At 39.2% G+C, this 26,478-nt stretch overlaps 1 protein-coding gene across 1 annotated transcript in view; it reads left to right on the plus strand.

The window, feature by feature from the left end:
• scube3 (signal peptide, CUB domain, EGF-like 3) overlaps positions 1-26,478 on the plus strand; it is a 106,838-nt gene that overhangs the window by 9,474 nt on the left and 70,886 nt on the right. The window contains exons 2-3 of the mRNA XM_084720681.1: positions 16,959-17,081; positions 21,866-21,991. Of these exons, the coding sequence (XP_084576807.1) occupies positions 16,959-17,081; positions 21,866-21,991 (249 nt within the window). The remainder of the gene's footprint in view (positions 1-16,958; positions 17,082-21,865; positions 21,992-26,478) is intronic.

The following is a 26,478-nucleotide window of genomic DNA, read 5'->3' on the forward strand; positions in this document are numbered from 1 at the left end:
TTAGGCTGGTCTGCGGTGGTCAGCGTTGTCAGAGGGGGGTTGGGGGTCAGAGAGAGCCTTGTTTACAGACTGTGTGTGTTTACATTCCTGATGGTGAGCGCCAGCTTTAGAGACTGCTGGAAGTGAAAGGAAATGCTCTTATTCTGCTTAGTAATGGAAAAATCCAACCCAATACATCAAGGAATCCAGATGAAAAAAGCCAAGTTATTTATTTGGTGGGTTCTGGCCAATGCATTCTGGGTAGAAAGAGGGATGACTTCACTGATGAATTTGAGACTTCCTCAATGGACAGAGGCATGGGAAAAACCATATGACCCTGTGCAGTATTTAATCACCCCCGGTGAACTCCACATATATATATTTATTGCAGGCTGTAATAGCTTACACTGGTGATTAATGGCAAGTCCTGGTTGTGCTCTTTTGTTTTAAATCGTTACACCATCCATCATACAGGCATGTAGGGCTGCAACCAAGAATTATTTGTGTTAGTGATCAATTCACTGTTTAATTTAGATTGTCAATTACTTGATTAATCAGTCTATAAATATCAGCAAATAGCAAAAAATGGCCATCAGAATTTCCCAGAGCCCATTGTAACAACTGAAAAAGCCTTTTTTTTTCCCTGACCAACAGGCCAAAACCCAAACATATTCCATTTGGTGCCATAGTAAAAAGAAAACACAGAGATATTCAAATTTGATTAGCTGTAACTAGAGATTTTTACCAGTTTTCTTTAAAGGTATAATATGCAGAATTTGTCAGTTGCTGTTTGTAACCACACCAGAAAGATGGTTGATTGTTGAGTCTCATTTCCGTCAAATACCAAGCACCCTGAACACACCAAAATAATGAGAGAATAAGAAGGGCGGAGGGTGGGGTCTCTGGCACTTCCTGAGTGTTGTGCGTGCTGATTGAGAGGGAGAATTTTTGTATGAGTCAATGCATTGTTTTTTGTATGAGTCAATGCAATAATGTTGTTTTGTTAAGCTGAAATAACTAAAAAAAGAAAAAAAAAACAACAACTAATCATTACAGCTATACAGGCATTCAGTCTTTTTAAGCATAATTATCTGCAATGATCACAGCAGCTGATATACTTTAGTATTATATAGTTGACATGTATGCATTTCACAAGTTTAAGTTGGGTGCTTCATTGGCCAGGTTCAAGTTTAATTTATTATCCAAGTAAAAATATTGTCATATGCAGTTAAAAGAAGTTTCTATGTGCAATGAAATTGTGAAACAATCAAACAATAATAAGCATATATAAAGATATTAGGAAAGATAAAGAGAAAAAGGCATAAATAAGTAACCACAGAACACTATGTACAATATACAGTATCAAATATACAACGTACGGCATTAAATGTATAAGCAGTATAAATGTAAAAAATGTTAAATATGTATTATGTAAAAGTGTGGAGTATGTGTACAATGTTAGGCTTTCTTTATGGTGAGGACTTGTCCAAGTAGACTATTTGTGCTGCAGTAAGTGTAAATACACAGTAACATATAATTAAAAACATACAATGGAAAATAGAAACATACTACAGTTGACGTACATGTGTACAGGGTGACTCACAGCTACTCACAGTGAGTCATTAAGCTCAACAAGAGCCGGCTAATGAGTATCCACTGTGAATCTATAGGGCTTATAATAATATAATGTAAGGTATTGTCATCATCACCTAGCAACATTATTATTATCAACTCAATATGATTCTGATTCATCTGTATAGTTCTGGAGATTTGCATCAACACAGGTGATGACATACTGCAAAAAATCAAAATTTATGGCCAACAGAACAGAAGATATTCATAAAGTTTGTTTTCAGTGTGTAAGTTAATGAATTAATTAATCACTTAATTAATTGATTCAGTGTGCTTTATAGTGATGTTTGGAGAATTGAATTTCAAATTTAATAGGATCCACAAATTGACTAAAATTCCCTTAGACTGAAAAGACACTGACATGCTTTGCACCAACTAGTAGCTGAGGTAAGTGGGTGTCCGTCAGTGGATGGAAATGTGGGAGTAAGAACATTTGCATGAGCCTTTTAACTTGTTTTTAATAATACAAAATGTCAACGCAGTTATTTTTTTATAATTATAAAAACCTATTAGCAGTTGCCAGACATGACATGGTGCTGCTCTGATTAATTACAGGGTACTCTTTGAATTTTGCCGATAATACATGTAATAGTACACAACCAGATTTCTAGAAAAATGTACAGCAGAAAGATAGGTGTCAATATGTAAAAAATTAATGCTGCCATCTCAGTCATTTATCAAGGTTTTAATGTCCATGCAATCATTGTTGTTGTTGTCAGTCATAATAATGTTTATCATCTTAATAATCTTAATGGCATCCAACTAGAGATGAAATAATTCATTATTCAGTCTATCAAATTGTAGTTTTTCAAGATAAAGCATGATATTAAAGCAACATTATTACATTTGTAATTTTTTTGCAATTAGGTGCTGCCAATTTCAGAGCAAGTATTATGTTAACTGAACTTTGCTAACTGAACCAAACACCAAGCAAGTGCAGCAAAACAAAACATAGCAAGTCAGCTAATACTGCTGACTAGTCCAACAGTAAGAAGGTCAGCTCACTGTCTGTCCTGCAGTCTTTTTCTCACAAAGCTCCTGCCGACTGAAAACCAACCCTTTACTCTTGTCCGCTGGCCTCTTGCTCAGTCACTCTCTTTTTTTTCCCCTTCTTCCTACCTTCCTCCAACAACATCCTCCTTAGTCTCTCTCTGCCATGATGTCCGTAAAGGGTAAAGGCTGCTTAGCCCGGTTCTGTTGCCCACTAGCCCAGCTCCAGTTCTGATGCCCATTCTGGGGAGCTCCCTGGCAGCTACCTCCCCCCACCCCAGACCTGAAAACCTCCTCCCAGTGGTCCGAAGCTCTTGTGCTAGCGGTGTAAATGCCCACACTCCCCTGGTGCTCCGAGCTCCAAGTCCAGGCAGGACGGCTAACTGAGCTAATAGCTAACTAGCTAACAGGAGACACATTTAACAGCAGGTTACTTCTGGAACCAGAGAATTCCATCAGGAAACTGTTGAGGTGGATCCAAGCATGTGAGGGAAAACCAGAACATATGTTCTTAATTAAATATGATCCAGTTCCACCTAAATCAGTGCCATAGTTGGTCAAGAACAGGTGTACAGAGCGTGGGAATGACAAAGCCACAATTCACCTTGAGTAAATGTACTGTCAAAATGATTTTGATGCTGTTATTTTACGGTGGACAGTTACATAATGTTGCTTTAAAGGTTACAATTTGTGCTGCCAAAATATATTGAAAATATCTGAATTTAGAAAAGGAGGTTGTGCTTCAACAGCGGGGTTCTCAGTGGAATGCTAAACCCGAAATCCAGTGAGCATATTCCAAAACATTTGAAAAGGTAGCACATCTCAAGTTTCAAGTTTATTTGGCTCACATCACAATGTGATGTGATTTTTTGGAATGTATCGAAAATATATTGGCCATTTTTCACTATTTGAGAGCATTTTATAGGCAAAATTGTGAAGTGATTAATCAAGAAAATTTGATAATGAAAATAATTGTTGGTTGCAGCCCTACACCCAACAGTTGGCTAGATTATAACTGATAATAATTATAATTCACATCATTCTCACCATGCAAGTCACCCGTAGCTTAGGAACCAAACAAATGTGCAAGTTCATATTTCATTTGCTCTGGCAGACACCTCTGGTCATCATCCTTTCAGAGAGTTTTCCATCCATCCTGGATCTTGTCAAGCCAATCACGAAAGTTTATGTAATATAGAGTGAGTCTGATACGTTGACTGACTGAGTGTCACAAGTTCAGATTTGAAAAGTCACACGTCTGTAACGTCACGCTCTTTGAACCCAATGTACCCGGCTCCTGAAACTCAGATGAAACTGTCAGACTAGGCAGTGGTGATGAAATATGAATCAAGATTCTGTTACTGTACTGCCTATTTTTCAGGTGAAATGTATTCAGGAATGTAATTCATTTTAGTGTAATTTGACAAAGTTTTCAACCTGACCGAGCGCTGCCCAGACTTGCACGTGTCACACAGCACCATGTTACGTTTGCTCTGATTGCTTGTAGGTCTATTCAGTTGCAGAATTTTGTCTGGAACTCATTGATAAGACGACTTGTAAATCTAAAAGGAACTGAGAGAATTTGAATTAGTCTGGTGATGTCAGGCTAGAACACCCGACCAACTATCCAGTTTCTAATTGATTTATTGTGTTTCCATGGCAAAAAGTCCCCGGGAAAATCTGCACCATAGTTTCGCCTGAATTTGCCCTTACATTTGTGCTTCCTTATGTGAAGCTAAAAACTTTTCAGACTTTATACTTTCTGCTCTGGTGTCCCCTTACGTCGTCTGATTGAAATACAGTAGGGCCAGTGATGGAGAGGCCATTAAACACTTGATACGTCTGCATGAGTGAAATGTTTGCATGAAGTGATTATGCTGTCTCCCAGCATTTAAATGAAGCCCATATCCAGTCAGTTCCAGCCTGCTGAACTTCACATTTCCGAGCTTTTAGTAGTTAATGCCTGCTTCACAGCTTACACAGAGAACCATTCACTTTATACCTCCGTTTGACAGGAAACAACTAAAAATATCACACTTGTGCTGTAATTGCTACGTTGCCATCTTTATAGTTGGTACTGTATCTGGTTAAAGCAACCACCAATGAATGTAATTGCTGTGTGCAGAAGGGAGAGTGTCATGTCAGTTAGCTCTGGTTGTATAAATATAAGGTATACAGCTGGACTAAGTGTCACCCTTCCCGTATATAAAATGCATGAAGCCAAGAAGTCATTAACAGTGGAGGACACATGCCAAGAAGGGTGAAAAATCCCTTAAAGTACAAATGAACTTCTTGTCACTTCAACTCCTAATGGGAAACGGTTACAAGTTATGCTCAATTATTCAGTGTGGTATGTATTAGACATCCAACACTTAGTGTGTCATGTCAGCCTCTCTCTGCACTCTCGTAGTATTGCTCCATGATTCACTTAATTACTGTAATAAGTGTTTTTCTTCTGGAGGTGGTCCGGAGGTCTGTGAGTCATAGTCTATTAAGGCCACACATGCTAAAGGGAAAGGCACAGCACCAGATGCTCGGCCTATGATCAAAATCACAGAGAATGTCCATTATTTATTCACAAGAGTTTGAGCCTGAGAAATGTTTTATAAATGATGCAAGGTGAGTCTCTTGGCTCATCATTGTCGCTGTCAGTATTGTTGGAAAGCACACGCCATAAAATACTCACGCAGGCATCAACAGACTGAAGAAGTGGAGACAAACATCTTGTACGTGTTGTTTTGAGTCAGTCGAACTGTTGTAATGAAGACACCCAGAATACACATCCATTATAAATCAGTGTTTGCCTAATATGTTGTAGAGAAACATACAGCTGTAAAATAAAAAAATTAAACTGTACATTATTATTTTGGACTGAAGAAGCTGCATAGATTTTGAATAAAGTGTACAGAATGAGGTGATAGATTAATGAAAAAATGGGACCTTAGGGAATTTATGTTGCACAGAATGAGCATGCAGAAATATAAATTAGAGGTTCAACAATAAGTCCAATTGATTTTGAAAATCATTTAATGATTATTTTTTAAATAAATATGCCAGAAATTTTATAGTTATGCATTTTCAAAAATGAGAATTTGCTGCTTTTTTGGTCTTACATTGTAGCAAAATAAATTAAATATTAGTTTTTTCATGTTGTAACACTCTGTAACACACTTTTTTTTTTTAAAGAAAATATTGGAGTCCCAGTAGAGACATTAAAAGTTAAGGGTTATATTTGCAACAGAGGTCAAACATATACTGACTTATAGCCTCCAGTCTGGGCCAAATAAACCACAAAATACTACTTTTGGCCTAATGCAACTCTGCTAACGCAATTCCCAAATAGCATCCTTCATTCGATTACATCATTCGAGTTATTTTTTCCAAAAACTCACTCCAGTACATTTTAAACCTGTTTTTACAGGTTGAGTACTCCCTGGTGAGTGAACTGAACTTCATGAAAATTCACAGAGTGCCCCTTTATGGAATATGAGAAGACAAACAACACTGAGCAAGGTTCAGTTATTACTGTTATTGTCTCATGAAACTATTAGACAAAATAGAGTATGATGATAAAAAAAACAAAAGAAATCCTTTGCATTTTTGTGTATAAACAAGATAGAAGCATACATCCAGGGAAAGTTAATGTGTTTGGGCAGGTTAACATGATGTTGCTCTCCTTAAACTCAGCTTGCATGTTCTAGTTCATTTTCCCTTGGCCCTCAGATTAATCTGAGGCTTCATGGTTGGTGGACATAAGCAGGGAGGGACCCGGGGTTTTGAAGTTGTGATCACAGTTTTCTGAAAGCACAGGATCAGTCAGTGGTCATGATTCCTAAACATTTAGAGTGTGTGAAGGATGAGTGTAAATATCCCGAATGGAAGCAGTTGATATTTTTATTCACAACTTTTTAGAGGCTTGCTGGCGGGCCAACAGTGTGTCCCTTCATTAGCTGAAGGGGATCTAGGCGAGAGGGGGGAGAGATGCTAAATTTTGTGTTAATGTTGACGTCTGCATTTCATCAAAACCTTTTTTTTTATTTGGCAGGGGTGAGGTTGGTTAGTCTGCTGCCCTGCACAACCTGAAAATCCATGACATTTTCACAGTGTGCTGTGATAATGTTGCGATGACCAGCCATAGTTCATGTCCCTTACACAACCTCGTCCTCGCTAGCTACCAGATTAAAGACAAGAAATACCTCACATTACATTGGTGTGGAACACTTGATTTGGTAATGTCATAAGTCATACATACTAAATTCTTGAAAGGCTCAAGAACACACAGCAGCTTTATAGCAAGAGATATCATTAGAATTTTACAGGTCCCAGCACTGTTTATGGATACCAGTACTTAAGCCCACTCGATATATCTGACCAATACCATCAGTCAGCTGGCCTCTCAGCTATATGATATGCACTTTTATCTAAACCTTCTTTTTCTATCAGAACATAGTGCAGATTTTTCATGTGTTAGCTTTATAGGCAACATTATCTGTATATTTATTTGATAATTTCTCCTAATTCAGGTTAAGCATAAACATATTTATTTCTGTGTTTGGTGAAAATTAACTGTTTCAGTGCACTGATATAATTTAGGACCGTCACTTTTAGTATTAACCACTTTCGCAAAATGTATATTTTCTATATTCTGCATATAGGAAGTGCTTAATTGGGTGAAAACAGGTGTGCTGTGCTTGGCTGACTCACAGAGTCAAACCAAACAGCACATGTGGATAAAAAAGGAGCAAAAGGGGCAACAAGCCTTTCTTGCCTGTGCCAAAAAAGGGGCAAAATTAGCGTGTCCACCCGGGTGTCATGTTCCCATCACTGCTGGTCATACCAGAGTCTACTGCAGGGTCATCAGACCCTGGGAGTGAATGCCAGTTGTACCCTTTCCCACTGAGGAAAAAAAGCCAGATGTTAGCAGGTGTTAGTGTTTTATTTATGTTATGATTTTGGCTACTGAACATACGTATACCTACCTCGGGCTATAAATCTGTAAATTTGGTGACAGCCGTGTTACATTATGCTGTTTTTTCCTGTGACATTTTCTTTTGTCTAGCAGTGGAGAATAGGTGAAGACAAAGCTGTGGTTACTGTTTGACTGATGTTGTCTATGAGATTATTTAGGAAAATAAATTAGAAGTGCTTAAAAACAATGCTAAATGTGTCATGAGTGAATGACTGAAGTGTGTCACCATGACGTGCTACCATGAGTTGACGAGGTTGAGACAGTCACATTTTTTGTTTGGCTAATTCCAGTGGCATCGGAGACTAGATGTTGTTCTGAGGACTTGATGTTTAGCTGCAGCAGCTGCTTTTCTAAAGCGGTCAAATACGCTGCCCTGCTTCAGATTTGTAACGTGCTGTATTTGTAAATGTTTCATCAAGCTGTTGATGTTGCCCCATTTACATGCAACTACCTTTTTTTATGTACATTGTATTTAGCTTCATGTTTAGCCCTGTCAGCCATGACTAGAGTGCAAAACATGTAACCGTGGAGTAACTTCAGACATAGTGCTGGCAGCTTTGTCATCATTAGGGAAAAGTTTGGAATTTGAAAATGCCAACTACATCAGAGTGAGTTGAAGTTACATAAACATCAATAGCAGCAGGAGCTTATCAATAGTTTGTTACCAACCGATCAGGAAAATGTACCATGTACCAGCTCTCAATAACCTCTCTAACAATAGCTGTATTTGGGCACTTTATTGGTATTAAATGTGCTATTTTAAAGCCCCTCTGTTCAAAAGGGTGCTATAGCTATTGTCAATCCCTTCAGTGTTTAAGCTTCACTGTGCAGAATGATGTATGCGCAGAGAGTCACACTGGAAGATTGTTTTCACAAATTTAAAGACTTTTCTTGCTGTTATTCCACCGATCTCAAATCAATTCAGAGGAAATAAGCCACTTTTCCAGACCTGCTGCTGCTTCGCTTTACAACACATCTTGTTTGTGAGTTGAACATCATGTCATCATATGGGTCAATTACAGCAAATAGATGAAAGAGGTGTTACTGTTTCCGTACAGTACAGCCATTCAGACTCTGTGCTGCTCTGTACCTAAAGTAATTATCCTGACCCTAACCCCATCCTGCTCAACCACAACCCTAAGTATAGTGTAAGTGTGGTTCTAAGATGGATAATTACAATACTTGTTCCTTTGTAATTATACGCAGAACGACAAACACTGTGATCCCAAGTACACCTTTTTATGGAATTGAACCCAGCACCCTTCCTCCTCTGCCACAAAGAGCTCATGAAAATGAAAGATTTCATCTGAAAATGTTTTTGTCAAGAGAGAATGTTTTGTCTCTAATGTGTAACCACAACTGTTCATAAGCCGCACCAAATCATTCTGTCACGAAAGCACAGCTGAATACTTCACTGCTCTCGCCAACTGAGAGAGCAGTTATGCATCACTTGGTCCATATTTTTGACTTTTATTTTGAAGTTGGCTGCAGGCAGCGCGGGTAAAGCTACACCTATGGGTGTCCCAGCTCCACTCAGTCTATTTCTGGTTCTGAAGGAAAGGTGATGGGTTGGAGGGGGGCAGGTTTGGGGCAAAGCAAACAGCGAGGGTCTCAACACTCAAAGTAAACATTACCCTATGTTTGAACTACACACCTTCGGCCCTACAGTTCTCCCACACACTCGCGCTCTCCCCTCTGAGTCTTATTCCTGCTAACACCCCCTCCAGCCGGCCCAGCTAAATACACCGCTTATCCCAGGACCGTCCCATAAATCAGGGAGGAAAAGCACCTCTGACAAGGTCTCACCTCCACGGCCAGCAGCCCTTAGCCGGCAGTTCTGACTTACATACAGGGACTACTTTGGAATAAATGGACTAATGGCCTCTCAGAGTAACTTTCCTAATAACCACCTCTGAGGATATAAGGGTGTTTTATCCAGCAAATTCAATACAATTATAATAAATCCCATTTATATTCCCTTCTTACCTTGCAGCCCCTCTACCTCCACCCTTCAAAAATGAAAAGTCTGCTTTGCTGAGTCAAGAGCATGTGGCGATGCATTTAGGGAAGTTTAAAGTTTTATTGAGCATACAATAGAGCATGAAGTGAATCAGTTTCAGGGGAGAGAAAACATTCACCATTATTGTATGACTTGGTTTCATCCAGCACAATTATTGACTTCAATATTCTGAGAAGAATGTCAGTGGGTTTAAACACAGACTCAAGCTGTTTGTGGCTTTAATATGCTCAAAGTGCATTAACCAGAAGAGAACTACAACAGCAGCAATATCCAAAATGACACATTCCCCCCGGAGGAAACTGTTTAAACATCTGAGCATTGCCCAACATCTCTTTCTTCTTTGGTTTTGTTGTTTTGACTTTGTTTATCCATCCTTGTCTCGAAGCGCCGGCTTCATACTCTGCTGCCTTAACTTGTTCCCAACAACTGTGATTCCTCAACACAAAAGAATGAAAGAACCTCTCAATGAAAACACAATCTTTTCATCTTGGGCATGAGTCAATTACCAGGGCAGCATTACTGAAAATGCTGCATGTTTTGTTTTTTTTTTCTTAACGATTCAGAGAATCGTCCTCTGGACTGAAGCAAAGGATGTATTGATTCTGACATGTTTATTTCCACGGCAAAGACATGTTGGGTTTCCAACAAGACCAGCACATTAAGCATTTGTTGTCGATGTGTCCGCTGGAACACTCCCAGTAACTTTTATGGGTAGATTTTTTAAACAATGCTTTGACGGACATGAAGAATTGTAGTTTGTGGGCCATGATTTCTTCAGTTTGTATGCGTTTCATCTTGTGCAGCTCACACCAAAGGCAATAGGAATGAGGGACTGTTATGCATTCATTTGACATTAGTGTTTGATCATCACAATTTACTAGCTTCATTGTGGCCAAGTTAAAGGGAAAGTTCGGCTTACATGATGTGGGATTGCGTGAGGTACTAGTCAGTATATTTCCTACAGTAGATGTTGGGTGGCCTGCCCTCAATTTGGAGAAACAGAGAGGAGCTAGAGAAGCAATGTACTGTTGTGGACAGGGTCAGCAGCAAAATGTATTTTAACCACCATAATATCGGTTTAAAGTGTATGCTATATTGAGAATATTTTTATTGCTTTACCTTGCTTTCAGACAGCCTTCTCTGAGAGAAACCGCTGATGTAAATATAGTTTTCTCCAAACCAACCAAACTCGATGGTTGAAATCAGTAATTTTACCTCTCAGAACACAGGAGTTCTGCAGACAGAGGCGATGATGGACCAGTATCTCTCATATTTTGCACGGTAAAAATGTTTTCATTCATTAATTTTAAAATGTTTTCACCTATTCAGTTTGGTTTGTTTGGAGAGAGTGATATTTGATTTAACAGCTGGCAGCAAAGGAAAGTCATTAAAAATATTCTAAATATAGAATCAACTTAAATAGATTATAATTTTTTTTAAATAGGTGGACCTTTTATAAGTGGCTAAAATACATTTTGTTGCTGAACTTGTCCATGTTGCTTAAGCTGTGACCTGGTGGTCCACTCCAAACTCAGGGTGTGCTGACTTGCATTTACTGTAGCTAATACACTGACTATTGATAAGTACCTTTAATTTGAAGATATTTATAAATAGGTTCCTCGCTGTGGGCAAACAGTTTGCACAGATTTGCACAGTTTTTTATTAGCTGGTGGTATAACTCTACAATGCTTCAGAAGCTAAAAGTTCGAAGTAATATTTGCACAAAGATGTAGTTGTTGTGCAGGTTTGCCAACCTCTATAGATCTGAGGGAGACCTTTGAGGAGGGAGCAGTCTCTGTACAGTTGGTTACATAAGTTCACCGGTTTAGGTGGTTTCACCAAACATAGAGGCTGTTTTGTTTGTTTAAAGCCCTCAATGCATAGCAGGCTGCTCTCTGTCATCATTTAAATTTTTCACTGAAGTTATTATGTATCATAACATGGCAGTTACATAACATTAGATATACTTAAAGCCCAATATCTGATGCTGCTCTTTTGCACTCAGCAATTGCCTGAAGCAATAACAGCATCAAACTGTTGTGGATGAAAATTTGACTTGAGAGAAGACAGAGTTGTGATAAATACAGAGGTATATGATTGGCAGTTTTCTGTACTATTTGTGTGTATATATGTTTTAATTTCTTCCTTCTGAAAAATATCACACTTATACAAGTTCAGCTGATGTTTTGTGCTGTCAATCTCTGAACCGTAATTGCAGTTTTCGACTTCAGGCGTGTTTGTGTTTGTGAGCCTGAGAGTGTGCATGTTTGTGTGTGTGTGTCTCAAAATAAAAGAGTGAGAGTCGGCAACCTTGCAGACTGGAAAAGATAAAGTGAACTGATGCTCCAGATGGGAACATTAATAACAAGATGAAAAGAGGGATTCTTTGAATTTCTGTCATAATGAATATTAATTACTAAAGAGACTTGGCACCAAGAAACCTGACAATAAGACAGATATTTTGTTGTGATTAATGCCTCCTCTATTGAAAAACACTTCCTCACACGGCCTCTCAAGCTCTTATCCTGTCTGTAAGGAGAAAAGACCCAGGCTGCTCCTCAGGAGAATTTATATTGTTCTCACATAATATAAATCAATACAGGGCTTGGGGAGCTCCTGCATCACTAAATGGCTTTGTGGAATCTAAGCAAGAGATGAGCCACAACAGTCACAGGTTCTGTATTCCTTACTGAATGTTGCACAGAAACTGAAATACTGTACAGACACATAAAACCTGACAAATCATTACAAGAATGGTGGTACTGCTGGAGAACACCTTAGCTGATGCCACTTTATTTGGACAGTTGATGCTCTGTCTATGTGTTTACTATTTTTAAACCTATTTCCCGGACTGAGACATTTTATACTTAGCAAAGCCAGCATCGCTCTGGTAATGTTGGGCATACCACCGCCAGGCTGAAATTTTTAAGTACTGGATGGATTAAGATGGATTTTTGTATCATGACATTAATGGACCCCAGAGGGTGAATCCTACTGCTTTTTGTGATCCCTTGACTTTTCCTCAAGCGCTACCAGTAAACTGACATTTTGGTTTCTAGTCACAGGTTTCAACAAGGATGAATCACCATGATATTTCATACCACCCCTCAGGTGGAATTATAATCACATTTCATACAGCATCATCATCAGGTAAAAATTTTAAATTAAAATAAGGAAACTTCATATTTTGCTGAAGCTTTTACACTATAATAACCACAAAATAGAACATAAACATAAAAATTATCCGAATAAACATCTCCCTCTGCTTCCTTTTAAATGGCTAACATACTATTCTTTGTAAATTTTCCTGAGCAAATGTAAACACAGATTTAATGTTTTTTTTTTTTTTTAAGATCTGACCCAGTGGCAGGCATTAAGAAAAACTGTGAAGAATCAACCAGTCCTCTTAGAGGTGGTCTCATTTGCTTATGGAGGTCATATAGAGGCATCATTATTAAGTAAAGACTGTTTCATAACCTGTTAAAACCTCCCTGTAGTAGCTTTTATTTGTAAAATGTTGTCATGCTAAACTAATTCAGTGTTTCCACTGCATGGTATGTCTTGACTCGTCTTTATGTGTTGTTTGGTACCTCTGCTTTGTTTTCCAGTGCACATAGTACCCACTCAATGTAGGCGGAGCTAATCATCATAGCGATGCTGTTCCAGTAGTTGGGAAACAACAGGCAAACATGGGAGCTTTTCTTTGGTCTTGAGAAGCTGCAGCCTTTATCTCACTCACTGACAAACTGTAACCTACACTGTGCATTCGCTGACAGATTATGCTAGTCTGACCAATCAGTGGTTTGCTTTGTTTTCATGTGACCTTTTATTATACGTGCACCTTGCTTTGAACCTCGACCAAGGTAATACCAAAAAAAAAGGTACAATTCATGATGGTAAAACCAAAAAAAGACTGAATAGAGCTGTGTCGAACTGAGCCGTCCCCTGCTGTGGAAACACAGCTCACAATGGTGAACATGTTAAACATTGCTCACTAAATATAAGCATAGAGAGCTTAAGTCCTCAGGGTGTCACATGAAGGCTGTCCTCTGTTCCACTAGCTGTGACTTAATGCAGTCTCTCATTCAGCATTGTGAGTCTGTGTTTGTGTATCATGGCAAAATGTGGTCTCTGAGACACCTACTGTAGCGGAAACTACCACAGAGGCAGATTTAAGTGTTCTGCCATGTGTGTATTTGTCTGTCTGTGGACAAAGTTAGTCAACAGTGCAAGATGCAGTCATGAAACTTTACATTTGTGTAGTTGAGGTTGGAATGAAGGCCGAGTTCGAAGATGAGTGTTGTCCAAGCAAAGGCGCCGGAAGTAGTGGGTAGAAAGTAGTGTCTGTGTAAGTCTTCCTACTGTAGTGGGAATTACCACAGAAGCAGGTTCTAGTATTTTGCCAGATGTTCATGTGTCAGACTGTGAACAGTTTTTGTCAACACAGTAGTATCACAACTGTGCAAGATGCAGATCCAAAACTTAGTAGGTGTGTAGTTGAGATTAAAAATCTGAGTTTGAAGATGAGTGTGGCCTTGTTTATTAGTACTGAGAGTACTTGTGTAATAATGTAGTAATGACATGTTGACATGAGTTGCTACTGGTGTGATCCCATTGCAAGATGGGCTCCAGTTCAGTTGTAAGCACTCTGATGTTAACAGATGTACTTAAGCACAGGGTCACTCCTATGTTCCCAGAGTCCCGTGTTCCCCAGGTCTGTATAGCACAGGTTAGCATAGAACTTAGGATGCTGGGATACACTCCCCTTAAGTGCCTCTGTGCTTAAATACATCCTCACAGGGCTGCAAAAAACTGTAGAGTTATAGTCTTATTAAAGCTAACCTTGATTCAGGCACTTTTTTTTCTTTTCACATAATTATCAAGTACCGCCAGAACCTCTGCAAACTTTTTAGTGAAATAGCAGGATGAGTATGAATACCAGACTCTTCATCTAAAGTCTGACTTCGTAGCTTTGTGTTCTTCCTGGACTAATACCAGCATTCATAAACTGTTATTGTGATGTTTCCATGATCTTTGCCTAAAGGTGTTCAAAACTGTTGGATGTATTAGGTTAAATTTTGTGACACTGTTTTTCCACAGAGTTTTCTGCATTTTGCGCCGTCACTGTCCTCCTTTCCACAGCAGGCTTCATGTCCTCCAGGAATAGGCAGATATAGCCAATATGCTAAGCTCAGGGGTTTAGGTTGCAGGTCATTTCCCAGTGGGATCAGCCGGCTCCTGCAGAGGGCTTGTGATAAGACTGGATATTGGAAGCTATGTAAACCTTGTTAAGCTGCCCTTCCCCTGTGTGCAGGGGGGTAATCCTAAACACCTGGGCTAGTTAACTGGGATTTGGTGGGATTAGGTGCTTCATGAGACAAACCTGATCATGCTTCTAGTTAAATCCATTTCCATTCTTATCTTTTCATATTCTCTCATTCAAACTCAATCCAGCAGTTGCGCAAGACTTCACTTTGTACTGAGCTCTTTTATCTCTGCTCATATCTGTTATTCAGGGTTATGAGAACTAGTCAGGCATAAATGTGATCGGTTACTCTGCACTTGAACAATCCACTTTGACTCATAATGTATATTACATTTGAAAAGCTGAAATTTCCTTTTTGTTTTTCCCAGTAAAGCTGCTTGTTTTGTCGTTTTTCAAGATTTCATTGGTTTGGTTTTTAGCTGCTGGCAGCATGTCTGTCTGTGAGTTGGTCCACCACTTTGGTTCAGACTAAAACACCTCAACAACAATTGGACAGATTACCATGAAAATATGTTCTTTAATTCATGGTCCACTTCAGTGTCCACTGAGGATGAATCCTGATCTCCTGACTTTTCCTCTGCCATCACTATGAGGACTCTTGTTTTATTAAAATATTTCAACAAGTCTAGGATGGGTTGCCATAAACTGTGGTGTAGATATCAGTGGTGCCCAGAGGATGAATCCTAACGAATTTTGCAATTTTCTGACTTTTCTCTTTTGCCACCATCACAGAAAATTTGTGCAATATGTTTTGACCAATTACCTGCAAAGCTAATGACATTTCCATCAGCCTCAGCTGTACTTTGTGTTTAGTGCTTATTAGAAAATGTTAGCTAGCTGCCATTAGCGGAAGCACTGCTGTGCCTCTCAGAACTGCTAGCATGGATATAGAGTCTTGTTTTCTTTTTAGTTTAATGAAGGTTGTGAGTCAAAAGCCATTATTCAGGACTTTTTTTTAATATAATAATTATAATAACAATAGAAATTATTATTTAGTGCTAGCAGCCTGTTAAATGCTAAGGGCAAAAGCAGTTATGATTCTGAATGTGTCACAACAGCTATCAAGATGCAGACTGAACACTTTTTGTTATTTCATTTCTACAGAGTACAACATTGTTGTTAAAAACACAGGAATAAATAACTTCCAACTTCACAAAAGCAAATACTCACTGACATATCAACACAATGGACTGTGTATAATTAAAAAAATAACTCCCTGAGTTACAAATTTGCTCCAAAACCGCTTCATGGCTCCTGTCCCCACCTGAACCCACCGTGTCCCTGGAGTCAGAGTCCATCATTCAAAAAAATTACAATACCACTATCAATACCAGTACCAGTACCCTTAAAATGATACCAGTGCCAATAGAGTACTTCATCCAGTAACTTTTTGTTCAAAGGTTCTTTTTTATGAAGAACACTTGTGGTGATTGGTTGCAATCAAAACCATATAAATAGTCATTTTTTTGTGGATCTGGGCACCTAAAGGATTGAATGCAGGGATTGTTTGACTGGAGAAGTAATACTACTTGGTACTTGCTCATTTCAGTTGATACCTTAAAGATATCGAGTACCAATACCTAGCCCTAATCTTAACTGATCACAGGTGCCCTGAAACTTGATTGTTTTAATATTTTCATCATATTAACATCTTCATAGACGTTTCTTAATGTTTCCTTTTCCACAAGTGTGTTTTTCTCTCAAAAAAAAAACCATCAAAACCTTTTTTTTTCTGAAACAAAAGTTGAACTGATCAGTTATAAGTCAGTGCAATACGATCAATGAGTGGATATTTATTGTAACTAAAAAGAAAATGCTTGTGTTCATAATTTTGGACCAGATGTTCTGGAAAATGGCACCAGTTTAACCACATTCAACCTCAACAGCAATTATGGCAATATAATTTGTAACTTTCATTGTTCTTTTTATGTGTCTCTGTATTTAGTGTTTTACTCTAAGTGGTCAAATGTACCACAGTCCATTACATGGAGTTTGATGTTCCAGAAATCTGTATTATGTGGTCTCCATTGTCCGCAAAGAACTTTTCAGCTTCATCAACTAACTGCCCTAACTTACCCCTCTGTCTTTCTCTCTCTCTCTAGATGTGGACGAGTGTGCAGAGGCGCTTGACAACTGCAGCATCGATGCCATCTGCCAGAACACCCTGAAGTCATACAAATGTATCTGCAAGTCAGGCTATAAAGGGGATGGCAAACATTGTGAAGGTAAAAGTCTGCCTGGATTAATGCGCTCATTTTCACCTGTGGTTGGAGGCACAAACTTTTGCCCCCCTCTGTGAGAGCACAGGGAGGGTTTTTACAGTACATTGAAGTAAAAGCCACATTTCTCATGTTGATTTGCCTTATCTCCCTGAACGTAAGCCCCTGGGCCAGTGACAGGCTTGATAAGAGCTTCTGTCTCACTCAACATAACTCATTAGTTTCAAGACTCTCCTGAAGACGGGGGAGAGACGAGGGAGAGGGTGGCGGACGGAGAGGGGAAGGGGAAAGCCAGGTGCAGAGTGCTCCTTTGTGACAAGATGAAATGAAGCAGTAAATTTCCTACACATGTTAGAGGAGAGAATTAAGATAGCGGCTGAAACGGCAGTCAGAGGCCCTGCCAAGCAGTCAGGGATATTTCCACAGCCAGAGGCAGACCTCGTAGACTGTCAGACACAAGTCTGTTTTTCTAGCCTTTTTCAATGTGCCCAAAGCCTCCGGATCATTATATCCCACAATTTTTATTAGTATTATTACAAAACCATATTTCACAATGTCATTTTTTTCCTTACTATTATTATTCTTTCATTTACTTGACCGAGTGTTTTTCATGGCCCTCTGCCTGTAGGTCATAAAAGTTTTCTTTATTGAATCTATTCTAAAATATGTGCCAGGTTGGGTTTCCATTGAACTTAGGGTTTGCTGATGGTTTCCCAAGGCTGATATGCTGGTAAAATTCAAAATTCAAAAGCAACATTCATAAAATAAGAAAGAAATACAAAGTGTCTGAGTAACTGGGGGTAAGCAGCCTTGAAAAAAGGGACCCTGCTAGTTCATGCAGCCAAATTTTATGGTCAGTGGAGGAGAGAAACGGCAGCTTTACATCAGCATCAGATCATTCTGAGTTGTCTTTCTTTTGTGATTGTGAACTGTTTTGGCGTTGTGGGGGGAAAACAAAGCAGGCTATTTATTGCTGATGTTTTTGACTCTGTTTCAGTCATAACGTCAGGTAGCCAACTCGGCTACTTCTAACATACTTCTAACATACTTCTAACTTCTAACATACAATCACTTTGTATGTTAGAAGAAGTGAGGGTTGATCCATTTCTCCTGAAATCTCCTCAACCATACTTTCTCTGCTGTCTCACTTCCACGTTAAACTGACAAGGAAATCGCTATCTTTTGCTAACGGCACTAGCATTGAATGCAGAGCATAATTCCACGACACTCGCAAGGTGCCACTCATCGCCTTGCAGCCAGTAGCTCTCTAAAAGTTGTCATTCCTAACCTGACAGACACTTGTTAGGCGTTTGACTTAGTAGCCGAGTAGTGTATTAAATGGAGGCTGTTGAAAGCTTAAGTACTGAAATGCAGTGTGGATGATTAAAATAGAATGTAAGCATTTCATGTCACCTTCGAGGCCTGCACAAAATGCTTCTGAGGGCCGCCATTGGCCACCAAACGCTTCAACTGGCAAAATATGACAGGCAGCCAAAAGCACACACAGGGGTTTTGAAGGTCAAATGATTTTTCAAAAAAAAAAATCAATTTCACTCTAATTTTAATTTTAATGATTTCATAAATTTGATTTCCAGTTGTTTTTCATACTGACTTTTGTTATAACTGTCTCTATTGTCTAAAATTTGTTATCTCTTTCTGCTTTAGAAATAAATCAAAATCTTTTTTCTTTTTTTTTTTTACTTTTTACTTTGTCTCCAAAAAAACCTGATAGTTGGATGTTATGATTTACGTTAGTGGATGCTGAAAACACCAAGTACAACAATGGAAATGAGTCCAGGACCTTATCTTTCCGTCCCTGAAAAAGTCTAATTATGTTGTCAGTAAACCAAACTAAAACCTGTTATTCTTATTATAACATTTATGAAATTTCAGCTTCAGAATTGGTTCACTTTTTTAGTCTTCTGACCACCCAAAGTGCTTCACAACATGTCATACTCACCCATTCACACAATTTGGGGTTCAGTGTTTTGGCCAAGGATGCATAGACATGCAGACTCAAAGGAGGTGGGGATCATTTGATTAGTGGACGACCGCGCTCTACCACTGACTCACAGCCGCACAAATTTATGATTTTATGTTTTTCATCTATGCTTGTCTAAATAAAAAATCCACATCTTGCAAATATAAAGGGACAAAACTTTGTTGACTCGGGAGAACGTGACAAGCATCGAATAAAAACAAATTGAAAGCTATTGGAGGAAAATCACTTTTGTGTTATTGTGTGGTGGGTGTTTTGGGTTTAGAGAGGAGTAGAGGAGTGATGGGTGATTGTGTGCTGTGATCAGGGAATGACAGAGATGTGTGGGAAGTGGAGAGGCAGGGAGCAGGAGAGTGTTTCTTTGTTTCAGTCCCATCCCTCTGCTGTCAAGTCCAATTAAACCCTGAGTGAGACAGCCTCAAAGAGGAGCTGAACGACCGGGATCATCGGCCCTAAATGGGCCAGTAAGTGCTGAGTGGAAGTGCGCTGTGTTCTCAGTCCACCTTGTCTTGGTCTCCTCAATATGGGCCTCTCAACCATCATCATAACCATAACAGACAACTCCACTCAGGCTGTCATACCAATCTGCAGCCTCTCTTTATCCGCCTGCCTCTGCTCTCTCATTTATGTGTCACATTTCTTCAGTTTTAGCTACAGTAGGACTGATGAAGGGCTGGATCGATTTAACGCTCTGATGGTCGATATTGGCCTTTTATTAAGTACTGGACCAGTCAGGCTGAATGTCAATAATGTCAGTACTAATTCAGTGGACATGCCTTTCTGGTGACGTACGTTTGATGCATGGAATAGGCTAATTTTCCATAACAGTTTTATTTCCTTTTTACTTTTCATTGTCCAAGTGTGTGTTTTCGATAAATCGACATTAACGTACTTATAGCTGCAAATATTACTACTGACTTCATTCTCTGGGTCTCAGTAGAAAGCCATGAGTACCCCATGCTGGACAAAAACTTATTTCAGAGGCTTTTACATCCTGCCAACAATAAAATTCCAAAGAGAAAAAGCAATGTCCTGGCATGAAACTGGTCAGATTTTTAGGATAATAATAAATATGACATAAAATCTCAGTATTAGGCTCTAAGAACAAAACAATATCAGTGAAGCTGTGGCATATACCCAAGTTATATGAGTAACAGGTGAACCAACTAATTACCACAGCTGTTCTCTCATCCCCAGTTTACCTCATAAGAGCTCCTATGAAAGTAGAGATCATTTTAATGCTCTGTATTGCACCAAACTGTCTAATTACACTCACAGATTTGAAAGGAATATTTTTTTTTACATTTTTATGCTTATTTGCTTTCTCACTGACAATTAGAGAAGAAGATTGATACCACTCTCATATCTGTACAGTTAATATGAGAGCATTGAGATTAAAGAGATAGTTCAGGTTTTTTGAAGCGGGGTTGTATGAGGTACTTAAAACAGATGGCGGTCGACACGTGAAGAAGCAGCAGGAGTACCGGTGTGCGGAGCTAAGCAATGTACTGCTGTGTAAAGGGCCAGCAGTGAAACGTAGTTTAGCCATTTAAAAAATCGATATCAGTTTAAGTGTACACTATATTTAGAATTTGTCCACCTATTTTGCCATCAGACTGCCTTTTCAGATGGGAAACCACTGTCATGTAAGTCGAATATCGCTCTCTCCGAAGCCACCAGACTCCTCTTGCAAAAACAATAATTTTACCTCACAGAATACAGGAGTTGCTTGTTTACCACTGCCTCATACTTTTAGTTTGTTTCTGTTCTTTTGTTACTTTGGTGTTTTTTAACGGTTAGGTCAGATTCACTTTTACATTTTGTATAAGAGCTTTACAGTAGGAAGTCTTCTACAGGAACTGTTTTCAAATGGACCACTCACCTAGAGGTCATTTGGTGCACAGCATGGACAACACCACAACAGTTTCATCTCACCAATAAAATGAAAGAAGTTTCCTTCAATATTGAGCATAGATGTCTCTGAGAACTGACCCGCTGTAAGGACTGTAGCTTTTGTAATATAAAATCTGAGTCTGTTGGTTAACTGTCCACATACAGAGAAAATCTAGAAAGGTTTGTTAAACTGTCTGACAGAGAAAATCAGTGTTGATATAGAGAATTATTGAAGATGTGGATATTTTGTTCTGCTACTCTCCTCCATTATTCATTTCATTGTAAATCTTTTCATGACTCTTAGCAAGTTCTTTATCCTTCAGATTAGATGCCTCAGGCTCAAAAAGCTTTTTTATCAGATACAAGTACCTCACCTCTTAAAAACTCAGAAAAGCTATAAAATGCATTAGATATTTATCTGAATATGATTGTAACTTAATGACATTTCATTTTGACTAAATTTAATCTTGTTTTAAATCCCTATTCTTTATCTTTTTAGTGACCTTTATTATTTATTGTCTCTATTCTTAATGAAAAGATATACAAAGATAATCTTTCTCAACTCTAGTCTTATTATTTTCTATGTTTTTTTATGTGTGTCAGGATGTATCTTACGTATCTTTGATTATTGCCGTTATATGATACTGTTGTCTACTCATAATATCTTTCAATCTAAAAAATGACAGCAACAAAACCCCAAAACCCATTAAAAATACAAGGTCTTGTAGCCAGATATGAGCGTGATACTAATCTTCTCAGCAAACTAAGAAAATAAACAAGTGGGACCCACAAAACGTCAAACTATTCTTTTAAGGCTGCTCCTACATCCAAACCATTTATCATGGATCATGATTGCTTTGCACCTGCTCTCACATCCTTTTGAATCTTCTCTCTGCAGACGTCGATGAGTGTGCAACTGACTACAATGGTGGCTGCGTCCATGAGTGCATCAACATCCCAGGAAATTACAGGTGCACGTGCTATGATGGCTTCCGCTTGGCACATGATGGGCACAATTGTCTAGGTGAGTGTGTGACGCTTGTGAGTGTGTGTGTGCACTTACAGTGTACATCTGTGATAAACTGATTTTTTTTCTCCCCCCACATTTTCCACAGCTGACTTAATTATGTAGGAGAATGTTGTTCTATAAGTGCCTTTTGTCAGGAGAACATGTACATTAACATGAACATTAACACTGCGTGTGTCAAATGTCAAACTCAGCCTGACAATACCCCATGTGGTCGCATAAATTCTTCTCTCTACATGTCTAATGTCACATCATGGATGGTAATATATGTTTCAGGCTGAATTGAGCTCCTATTAGCGTGCTGCATAAGCTATTAGTTATTTCCTCATTTCACGTAACAGGTAGTCTTAAAATGTGTTTCCACAAAAGAAAAAAGAAGGCTTTTTATAATAAGTCTGACGAAAAGAGGTGAATTTATGAAGAGCTTGACCCTGAGCTGAGAGCTCTGAGTGAGCCGTCGGCCGACCGTACTTTCCCATGGTTTAATATTTCACCAGTGTGCCGTTCATATTAACCTCACAGAGAACGTATTACGCTTAAAAGGATATTAAATGAAGGGAAAAAAAAACACCTTCTGCTGCTGGGATCTGCTAAACATAGACAGATCATCCACCCCACCACCCCCCGATTCTGTCTTTCTGTCTTGCTCCGTCTCCCCCATTCATCCATCCTACATTCCTTTGTTTTGTTTTGAAACCCCCAAGTCAGACCCTGCTGCTCCTCAGAAATCATCTCCCTCTTGGTTACAACCTCAGCATGATGCATCTCACTTGATATTGAAAAGCGGCTCGCCCTCGTAGCTGCTGCGAGTTTGCTGTAGAGGAAAGTAACTGATGACTTGCTACAGCGGATTTCACATTCGGGTGAAGTGATGACAGAAAAACTTATCAGCACTTAACGATGATTCTTTGTGAGGGCTTTTACATGCGGGCTCAATCATATCAATCCCACATTTACTTGATGAAGTGGGATTAAGGCACACTGGAATGGAAAACATACATCTTTAGATCGATAATAAACCTGTTCTGACTCGTGTCTCAGATTCTGTCTTTCTCTTACTGTACGTTTCGCTTTCTCCCTCACTCTCCTCTGTCTCTTCCTCGCTCATGCGCTCATATCTACAGTGTAAAGCAGAGCTATTTTCCAAGCCATTTAGCAATGGCGTTCAGCTGTGTGTGGATCATTTGCTGTGCCGTGGATCAGCTCCTGCCTTGCGTGCAGGTGTGTAATTGCAATGTATGGTTGTGTGGCTGTTGCTGTTGCATCAAACAGAGTTGCATCCATCGATCCCTTTGATATCATTCGTCATAGTGAAACACACACCATCAAACAAGCTTTCAAGTTTTTAACTTCCTCTGCCGTGTTTTATTTTGTCCTGCAAATGACCTGTATGCTTGAGGGCAGAGACTTCTTAGGGAGACTAAATTATCTGATGTTCCTATGAGAGTATCAACTCAATTAATTATTAAAGCCTCTGGAATTTTGGCTTGAAATAATAAAAATTCATATATGATGTTAAAGTTGAGTGTCTCATGGAGCATCCAAAAAAAATCTGATGAAATGAATGTTGATAAGATTTATGTTTGATAAAACGGCTCTTTTTGCTGTTTTATTTCTCATTTCTTAAGACTGTGTAGGTGCGGCAAATCACATTGTTGCTTACATACAGCAGCAACACACTCCGACAACGAGGATCACAGACCAGAACCCGCTAGTCATCTTCTGTACCACAACAGAGCTAATGCAGCTTGTGATGCAGTATACATTTTCACAAAAAAAGCAAAACAAGCATCCAACCTACGATTCTCATTATTTAGTTGACGTCAGATGAGGTTTAATGTGCAAACAGTTTCTCTTGACTGTCCCTCGGTATCATCAGTTGAACTTCGCCCCAGCCTGTGAGAGAAGCCACATTAGCTGCTTAACAGCTCAATGCTGAGTTCAACAGGTTAACCTACATAATAAACAGTAAAACAACACGTAACGTGGCAAAACTACAGCTTCCAAGTCAGGCACAGACTGAAAGTATGGATCTATCCCTGAGCTTGAACCATTTTTTTTTATGTATTGATTAATTCATTTAACATTCATTGAGATGTAAAACAAGAACACATTAATTTGAATCTGGATTTGGATCCAGTTACATCTGTCACAATATCAAATTTTCGGTATACGGCTATTGTGGCCAAATGAATTTACAAAACAATATTATTGCAGTATCTATAGAGTATGTGGGGAAAAAAATATGCTATCAGTCGAATTCATCTTTATTTTTGTTTATTATGTGTTTTGTCGCTTTATTGGCAAATTAATTACACTCAAAATATGAGTGTAGGGCGGTGGAGGGCGAGTCTGTATCATAACTGTACAAAAGCGTACAAAAAGTGCACTTACACTTAATGAATAGTGATGAGGCAACCAGGTGAACTGATAAAAGCGTGCAGTATGTTCAAGAAGCAGTTATTTACACTATATTATATGTTTTTTAAAATTATATCAATATTTATTTTTTTAAATATCACTGTCATCATCAATACACCCAGTTCAAACTCAGTATCAGGAAAATGTACAAAAACAGCTGCTGGAGTAGATTTTCTGTTCTCACAAGCTTAAAACTAATTTCTAATACTTTTAGATTCTATTTTTATGAGACCCTAAATTACATAGTTGTGGCTTTGAGTTTCTAGTGGCTTTAAATGAGCTAATATTTTTCAATCTCAGCAGGGCATAAAGACACACCTAATATTATACATGTAGGTGTCAAGTACAAATCCAACCCCTGCCTTGAGACCTGAAAGAGACTTCTTTCTCTCAAGAATTTAACTCATTCTAATGCCTCCGCTCTGCTCCGCTAAGGAATAATCCTCAGTGCAAACACAAGACAGCAGAGGAAGAGGTATAGCTGAGGTTTCACGTTAAGGCTCCAGCTTCCTCTTCCAGGTTTAAGCTCCTTTTGGCCCCTGAGAAAAGATTAGTCCCTTTGGCCCTGCAGTGGAGAGCAGCTAAGCAGCTGGTTCCCAGACGAGGTCAGAACCTTAGAGCCCTTATAGACCAGATGTGCCCGAGGCCGCAGAGGAGGAGACGTTCACCTGATCCTCAAAAGTTCACACTGAGTTTAGAGTCTGAGATCTTTGAGGCGCTTCTCTTTGGATTTGCCCCATGTTGTTTTTCCACAAAGCTCCAGTGATTCTGTTTTATTTCCTCTGCTTTTAATGGTTACAGTGCAGTATGAACTCCCAGTGGTGTCCATAACTTCCTGCTCACTGCTCTCTATGGCTTTTCTTTAGCCAGTAGGCATCAGTGCGTGTGTGTGTGTGTGAGAGACTGTCAGCTCAGGGACACACGTTAGGCCAGCGCACGCACATCCCTGTCGATGTCTTCTTTGTTTGCTCGCCGCCGCACGTGCCACACGGCTCCTTGTAATTGGATGTGTTGGCAGCATAATGACATTGGGCGGTGGCAGAAGGCGGCGGAGCGTGAAGCAGAACGCCGCCTGGTGCGCCTCACCGGGGACGCTCTGGTTTCTAAGGTCTGCCCTACACCCCACAAAGATGTCAGGGAGCCAGCAAGGTGGAAGCAATGCAATATCACAGCACACTGCTCCTGTCTGTGCAGAGTGAGATGTCGCTCACTGTATAATTTACCTCACAGGGAGCTATTGTACCCTCTCAAAACTCACTGAAGAGAAGAAGTGAAGCATATAAGAACTTGATTACATCTTTTATAACTGTCATGACTATTATCTCGCAGAGGTGAGGGAGGGGTGGTATTTAATCACTACACCTCTTTCATGGCGCGGCTGTAAAGGATTTTTAGAGTCTTAGGAAAAACAGAGGAATCAATGTCAATTTAATCCAAAACACACATCCTCTTTAGAATGAAAACCAGATGCAGGAAGGCTATTAGTTCCCCACTGTAGCACCACCGTCCCCACATTTATGACCTATGTGTTTTGTTTGAGGTCCTACAGAAACCCAAATACCCTCTTATCATTGCTAGTTCGTTAAACTCTCTCAAGTAGCTTAATATCATAAGCATCTGCACAAATACCCCCTCTCTCTGCAACCACAAATCACAACATTTCACTTCTATCTTGAGCTAAAAGACACAAATAAAGATATTTTGTATGCTCCCATAAAGTGGAAACGCCACAGTCGCATGCAGTTTGAGTGTGACTCACTGGCATGAACAAAAGCAGGCTTGAAATAGACATTACAGATGTTGGACAGAGCGCCACCAAGCTCTTGTCATTGCATTGTTTGCTTATATTCATCATGTTCTTCTCTGTTAGTCATACATAGGGCTGCACAATATGTTAAAAAAATCAGATTGCGATTATTTTGACAGATAATGCACAATTAGTGGAAGCGATCATTTTTGCATTGACTCTTTTCATCAACTTTCATTTTCACTAAAAAAACCTGTTAAACTCATGATGTGACATTGGTTAAGATCTGTAGCAAACAAACATGATTCTTACATCA

The sequence above is a fragment of the Lutjanus erythropterus genome, chromosome 6 (genome assembly GCF_056507025.1).
Source record: "Lutjanus erythropterus isolate fLutEry1 chromosome 6, fLutEry1.hap2, whole genome shotgun sequence".
Classification (NCBI taxonomy): Eukaryota; Metazoa; Chordata; class Actinopteri; order Lutjaniformes; family Lutjanidae; genus Lutjanus; species Lutjanus erythropterus.